Source organism: Cebus imitator, unplaced genomic scaffold (genome assembly GCF_001604975.1).
Source record: "Cebus imitator isolate Cc_AM_T3 unplaced genomic scaffold, Cebus_imitator-1.0 Scaffold20, whole genome shotgun sequence".
In the NCBI taxonomy this organism is placed as follows: domain Eukaryota; kingdom Metazoa; phylum Chordata; class Mammalia; order Primates; family Cebidae; genus Cebus; species Cebus imitator.
In genome coordinates, this window is record NW_016107335.1 from 9,025,947 (window position 1) to 9,033,445 (window position 7,499).

The 7,499-nt window shown below is 48.4% G+C and overlaps 1 protein-coding gene across 4 annotated transcripts in view; it reads left to right on the forward strand.

Annotated features, from left to right (window-relative positions):
• The first annotated feature begins 5,583 nt into the window (after positions 1 to 5,583).
• ZNF777 (zinc finger protein 777) overlaps positions 5,584 to 7,499 on the forward strand; it is a 29,525-nt gene continuing 27,609 nt past the window's right edge. The window contains exon 1 of one of the 4 annotated variants that reach the window (XM_017520982.2): positions 5,584 to 5,831. Coding sequence is in view for 1 of the 4 variants with exons in the window: in XM_017520979.2 (XP_017376468.1) it covers positions 6,491 to 6,607 (117 nt within the window). In the remaining 3 variants the exon portion in view is untranslated. Of the gene's footprint in view, positions 5,832 to 6,462; positions 6,608 to 6,802; positions 6,994 to 7,499 lie in introns of those variants that run through there. The other 3 variants (XM_017520979.2, XM_037735865.1, XM_037735862.1) reach the window with 3 other exon arrangements.

The window sequence follows — 7,499 nt, forward strand, 5'->3', positions numbered from 1 at the left end:
TGTATTTTTAGTAGAGACGGGGTTTCACCGTGTTGACCAGGATGGTCTCGATCTCTTGACCTCGTGATCCCCCCGCCTCGGCCTCCCAAAGTGCTGGGATTACAGGCGTGAGCCACCGTGCCTGGCCTGATAAAACTATTAAACACCAAAAACTAAGAGGAAATCCTGAAAACAACCAGAGGAAAAAACCAGATTGGCTTCCAAGGAAAACTATTAGATTGACAATAGACTATTCTATTGTAAAAATGGAAGTCAGAAGACAATGGACTAACCTCTATAAAGTGGTAAGGGAAAATAACTGTCCATGAAGATTTTATACCCTGATCAACTATCATACAACAGCAAAACCAAATAAAGATGTTTTCAGAAAATAAAAACTGAGATATTCCATTCATATTCCCTCACTGAAAAAAAAAAAAAAAACCATTAAGGACTATCTTTTGGGAAGAAGAAACTTGAATCCAGTAGGTAAATTCAGTAAGAGAAAGATATAAGAAGAAACAGTGGTGAGAAAAAAGAATCAGTAAATGTGGGTAAATCTTAACATGAATTGACTTTTTAAACAACACAAATTTGAGGGATACAATAAAAAGGGAACTAAACTACTAGGAAACAATCACATGTAAGGTGGATGGAGTATGATTAAAATGAAAGCATTCTATGGTCCTTGGGATTTCAAGAAAAAGGCAGAGATATCAATTACATATAGACTTTGTGAGTCAAACATACATGTTTAAAATGTTCATTAAAACTGCTAGATGAATAGAAGTAGAATGGTGCCTAGCAGAGGGAGAAGATTTTAATGAAGAGAGCTTCATTAATCTAATAGAAAGTGGCCGGGCGCAGTGGCTCATGCCTGTAATCCCAGCACTTTGGGAGGCCAAGGTGGGTGGATAACCTGAGGTCAGGAGTTCAAGACCAGCTTGGTCAACATGGTGAAACCCCGTCTCTATTTAAAAAAATAAAAAATAAAAAATAATCTAACAGAAAGTAAGGAAAGGGGGAAAGAAGTGATGAAAAGGTCACAAAATAAAATGATGAAAAAAATCCAAATATATCTGTATTCACTACAAATGTAAACAAAACTTTCTAGTTTAAAAATAAGTTGTCAAATTATAAAAGAAAACACAAGTCCAACTCTATGCTTTTAAGTTTTATTAGGAGTATTAATTCATCAGAGCATAACCATAAAATAGTTTTCCTTTTTCCAATGACTACTCTGTAATTGTGCTACATCAACCCTTCCTTGCTTTCCAGCTATTTGGTACCAAACCACATCTTGTCGAAATTCTAATACTATATTTCATCACTTTCTGATATAGGAAAAGTCTCATTTCAGTCTTAGTGTGAGGCACATTTGAACTTCGAATGAAACTCAACACAGAACTCAGGTCCCCTCCACTCCAGTTCAGGCTAGATCTACCTGGAGCACTAACAGCTTGGGGTGTAGAGAACTTGTGGTCCACTCTTCAGACCCCGTCATGCTTCCTTCACACAGACATCAGCCTAGGCCTTCACAAAGCTTCACTTTTGGCTCTATGAGGTCAAAAAAGTGGTAGAGAAGAATGTGCTTACATCTGTTGACGGAGAACCTTCATTCAGCTTGGTTCCACCTGTGACTGCAGGCATCTGCTGATATGGTGGTGTCCAGGTAAGTGGGGTCCTGCTCAATTTCACCCTCACCTGCTCTGACACTGAGAACCACTCCCAAGAGAGGGATATGGGTACTGTTTCCCCTAACTCTTTCTCAGGGGCAAGCATCTCATCCTGTGGCCCATGGCTCACAGCAGCGCAGAATCCCTGTGCTCTGTCCTGGGGGGCAAGGAAGCTGATGAGGTCTCATCACACCATCAGGTTAAGAGGAACTGGGATGGAGTGGGAGTAGCCCCACCTGTCCCCTATGATGCTTTAAGCCCTACTCTGATGAGTTACTTCTTCAGAAATCAACATAAAATTCTATTTCCATGATTCAGTACATCTACACGCTTCAGGAGGCAAATACCAAAGGCCTCCTCTTCATCCCTATGGTGGAAGATGGAGACTGAAAAGTATCATGTGTCAAGTCCTGGGGTCCCACAAAAGGAGACCAAGACTCTTTCATGTAGTGGAAAAGGGAAGGAGCAGACAAGAATCTCCCTCTCTTGAAGTATTCTTTTTCTGTGTATTTGGGGAGGGGTGTCAAGTTGTAGGCCAATCCTGAGGTGATACCTCCTGCTCAGCTCTGTTAAGTGACTGTCTCAACTCCTTTTGGCCACATGAAGTTAAAGTGTGGGGTCCCTACATCTTTTGTCCTTAGTTCTGAGCCTTAGCCTCAATCCCCAGGCACAGGCAAAATGATGCTTGACATCCTGTCACATGATGTTTGCAAGCCATATACCTAAAACATGAGGACGCAAAATAGTTGAAAGTAACTCACTGGACAGAAAAAGACATATCAGCAAACATTAACCCCAAAAAAGCTGGAGCATTAATATTACTGGACAAAACAGGCTTTAATGCAAAAGCATTACTAGGATAAATAAGATCACAATATTACGAAAAAGACATAAGGTTCAATGTTCCTAACGACATGGCCTCAAAATACATAAATCAAAAAATGACAGAATTACAATGAAAAAGGGAAAAATCACAATGGGAGATTTCTACATACCTCTCTGTAATTGATAAACAAAAATTAGAAAGGGTATAGAAAATTTGAAAAGCATATTCAACTAGTCTTATCCAAACAATTAGAGATTTTGTTCTTTTCAAGTATACATGGATTATTTACAAAAATAGGTTGCAAAGCAAATCACAACAAATTCCAAATAACCTATTTTATTCAGGCTACTCTTTAAAACCACAATGCAGTAATTAGAAAGAAATAGTAAAATAATATACAAAATGTTTTATAAAAAGAAGAACCATTTACTGAAGAAAATACAAAACATGTTTTGCTAACAATTTAATACTGTTTTTGAAACAGTTCCTTTTGTGATAAATTCATAACAAAAATTTGCAGCTGATGACACAATATTTACCATCAATGTGCAAATATATAGTTGGTAATCTTGAGGGGGGAAGATAAACCAAGAGTAAACACAATTATAGGAAAAAATTCACATTAAGTATGTCATTTTTAAGAAATGAAATATGTACTACTGAGAAACACGAAGGACAGAAAACATAACAGTATGACTGAATCTCAAAGAGTATGCTGACTAAAGGAACCTACATACAGAAGAGTGTATATGTATGATTTCATCTATATGAACAGGCAAAAGTAATCTACCATGGCAGAACACAGATGCATGGATTCATCAGAACTCAAAGACTGGAAAAGAACATGACGGAACTTTCTTCAGTAATGAAATTATATGTGTAGAGTTTTTGCTCTGTTGCCCAGGCCAGAGCGCAGTGGTGCGATCTCAGCTCACTGCAACCTCCGCCTCCTGGAACCAAGTGATTCTCCTGCCTCAGCCTCCCAGGTAGCTGGGACTATAGGCACACACCACCATGCCCTGCTAATTTTTGTATTTTTAGTAAGATAGGGTTTCATCATGTTGACCAGTCTGGTCTCGAACTTCTGACCTCAGGTGATCCACCCACCTCAGCCTCCCAAAGTGCTAGGATTACAGGTGTGAGCCACCGTGCCTGGCTGAAATGTTTTACATCTTAAGGGGAGGTATGGAGTACATAAGTCTTTGTGTTTGTCAAAGCCAGACAAACCATAAATTTGAAATCTGTGCATTACACTGCATATAAATAATACTTTAAAATTTTTTAATGTTTGTGCAACACTTACCATGAAACATGTTAAAAGACAGGCTGGGAGAAGTTATTTGCCATCTGCGCATCTAACAAGGTATTGTGGAGATTATAACATATACAAACATAAAACGTATGCTAACAACAGTATAAAAGATGGTAGGGATAACCTGTTGTAAGGTTATCGCACCATATGTGAAGTCCTATAATTTATGTTGACTGTCAAAAAGTTAAAGATGTGTATTGTAAAACCGAGGACAACCATTTAAAATGATGTGTAACTAGTAAGAAAATGGTGGAAAACAGAAATTACTAAAAAATAGAATACTAATACAAAAATGGAATTTAACAAAAAACCTCAACCCCAAAGCTGGCAAAAGACACACACACACACACACACACACACACACACACAGACACACAGAGAATCACTGAATACCTGGAGCACATAGAAAATAACTAGTAAGATGGTAGATTTAAACGCAATCGTATTAGTAATTACATTAAATGGTGATATGATAAGGATCCAGAATAGATTTTTAATGAAATATCATAAGCCAATAAGAAAAAGACCTCACAACAAAAACATTGGCAAAGGATATGAAGAGGAAATTCATAGAGAAAGAAACCAAATGTCTAGTAAACATCAAAAGATGCCCAACTTCATTAATCATGGAAATACAAATACAAATTAAAATAATGAGCTGCCATTTCACACTCATCATGTCAGTAAATGTTCTGAGTCCATTATCAGTAAGTATGAGCCAGGATGGGAAAACAGAAAATTACACGATGGTGGGTAAGTGGGCACCATCCCTTTGGTGAGCAGTTCAGGAAGCCAGGAAAAGATGAAGGTGCTCTTGCCATCCAGTGTCCCATGTCTAGGCGTCTCTAGAGACGCACTTTAGCAGTGCACAATGAGACACGCATGCAGATGTCACCGGCAGCAGGTTTGTTCTCATTCCTCTAGGAGAAATGGAACGTTAAACAGGAGTTTATGTATTCAACGAAATACTATATTGTGGGTAAAATGAATGAACCAGATATTCTTGTTTAAACATGCCTGTATCTCAAAAACGTAATGGCCCATGGAAAAAAGCAAGTGGCAACAGGATCCGGACTGGTTAACATCATTTGCATAAAATGTAAAAATGCCAAAACCAGTAGTGTGCATTGTTTACGAATGCAGGCAGAGTAGGAAATAAAGACCTGGGTGAGAACTCTACCCTCGGGGAAGGGAGGGGACAGGATGCATAGCTCTGGCCTTACCTCTATCCATGACTTTCCACTTTTAAAGAGAGATTGGAGCTGCCAGCATACTGAGTCCTGTTGCCTTCCAAGACCAGCTCCACTCCTTGGGGTTCCATTAGGTGAAGACAATGTCCTCTGCTCCCCTCCCCGCTTAAGTTAGTTCCAGTTGGGCTTCATCGCTAGTAACCAGGACGCCTGCCTCTAATTTCTTCTTTTTTTCCTTTCCAATTGATCCCCAGTCCTCGCCACCTCCTAGGTATCCAGTTAATACATGTTTAAGTGGACCTGCCCAGGAAGGGGAGTCCTCGACTGTAAGCTCCCGCATTTCTTTTGGGACTTCTCCTGGTTACAAAGAGCATTCATTCATACTGTGTCTGAGGGTAAACAAGTCGCTGCCCACTCGGCCTCAGTTTCCTCCTAAATGACCGGTCTGGCCCCTTCCAGCCCCAGCAGGGTCTGATTCCAGGAATTCTGTCCTTTCATGTCGAAAACAACACTCGGGCATTTCACAAAAGCACCCAACCCCCTGGCTCCCCTTGGAAGCACAGCCCGCGTCCCTGGAACCCGGGCTGCACTGAGCTGGTCACATGAACTCCGGGCTTTCTCTGGTGTGACGGGTTTCTTAGATCCCTTTGTGAGCGCAGGTTTTGAAAGGGAACGACCCCGGGTTCTGGGTGTGAGAGGCGCAGGGGATCGGCGGGAGGAAGGCTGTCGGAGCCAATCAAGCCGCCTCCAGACCCCAGCACGTCGCCTGGGCTGCGCGCTCCGACTTCGCCTCCGCCCGCGCGCCTCCCGGCCTCGCCCGAGGGTGCCCGGGCAGGCGAGGACCCCAGGTGAGAGGCCGGAGGGTCCCGGAGGGTGGGAGGCCCCGGCGGTTCGGCCCGGGCTCCACGACGGGCTGGCCCGGGCTCAGGGCGTGTCCGTCGCCGCCGGGCGGCTCGCTCGACACTGTTCGCTCCTACCGGCTGTAGATGGAGCTGTCTGGGTTCCGGCAGCCTCCGACGAGCCTCGGAGTGTTTCTCTTTAAACGGCCTGAGAGGGACATGCCTCCCAGGATGCAGTTTGTAGCAACATGGCAGCTGCTGTGCAGCTCCCCTGCTGAAGAGGCGCCGGGACGGCAGCGCAGCTCGCAGCCCGGGCCGGGGCCGGAGCCGGGGTCCCAGCCGCGGCCGCAGAGGGGCGGCGCGCGGGCCGGGGGCCGCCGTTGAGGGCCGGGGCCCAGCTCGCGGCCGGGACGCAGCCGGCCGGGCCGCCCGCACAGCCGCGCGCCCCTCTCCGACGCCGCCGCCCGGGCTCCGCGGCCCCGCGCCCGCTCCCCCCGCGCGCCCCGAGCAGGCCGGGGCCCGACGGCCGCGCGCGAGCCCCGGCGGGGGAGACAGGGCCGGGCCGGCGCCGCCTGCGGAGAGCGCCGGGCGGCCGGGCCTGCGTGGGGCCGCGCGCAGCGGCGGCGGCGGCGGCGACTCCGGGGGCGCGGGCCGGACAGCGCAGGGCCATGGCCGAGGCGGCCCCGGCTCCGGTGAGGGCGGCCCGCGCGCGCACGGACGCGCGGCCTCGGGGCCCCGGGGACGGCCTGCGTGTCCCGGGCTCGGCGGCCCGGCCTGGGATCTCGGTAAGGGACAGAAACGCTGCGACGTTGGCGCTGGGGGTGGGGGCGCCCTGAAGGTGTTCGCGCGCCTGGACCGGGGCGGTGGGGGGGTGGCTGCGGGCCCCGCCGCCGTCCGTCCGAGGCTGCGCGGACGCCCGGTCCGGCACACACGCGGCCCCGAGGTGGGGCGCCCGGAGGCGCGCTCGCTCCTTGCGGGGCCCGCGCTGCGTCCGTCGGGGTGGCAGCCGGCACGTTTTCCGCAGAGCTCGGCCCCGCGGAGCCTTCCCCGGCCCGGGCGCGGCGCTGACGCGGCTCTCCCATTTCGCAGAGCGGAGACACTGAGGCACAGACACCTGGCGGCGATCCACCCTGCCGGCCCCAAGGTCACGTAGCGAGGCATCCGTGGCACGGTGCGGCTGCCCCAGAAAGGCCTGTCCAGCGGGCTGCGGCCCTGGACGGGGAGGGGGTGGCTCTGGCGGCGGCCACCCGTGGGTGAGGGGCCTGGGCTGGCTGGGCGGCAGATGCGGCCCGTCGGGGGCGGCGGGGGAGGACGGGCAGCGCCCAGCCGGGCGTCTCCGCGATGGGAGCAGGTGACCCTCTGGGCTCCAGCCTCGGCCTCTGGCCTCTGCGTTTGGAAGGCCGCGGGCTAAACTTTGGGTGTCCTGACAGATGGTGTCTGGGGAGTGAGCTTCTCTGGGATTGGAGGCTGATGTTCCTCTTCGGGGAGCCACTCTGAAAAATCAGCCCTCAGAGCCCCCCGCAGTCCTGCTCTTTGAGACGCCCTGGCCATGCTAGTGAGAGGATTACTGCATGGGAGTCAGTGCCTTTGAGCCTCAGTTTCCTATTGTGTACACAGGAAGGAGGCAGGATATATGGCTTTCTAAAAAGCCCCCCAATTCTTTAATTAAAAAAAAAA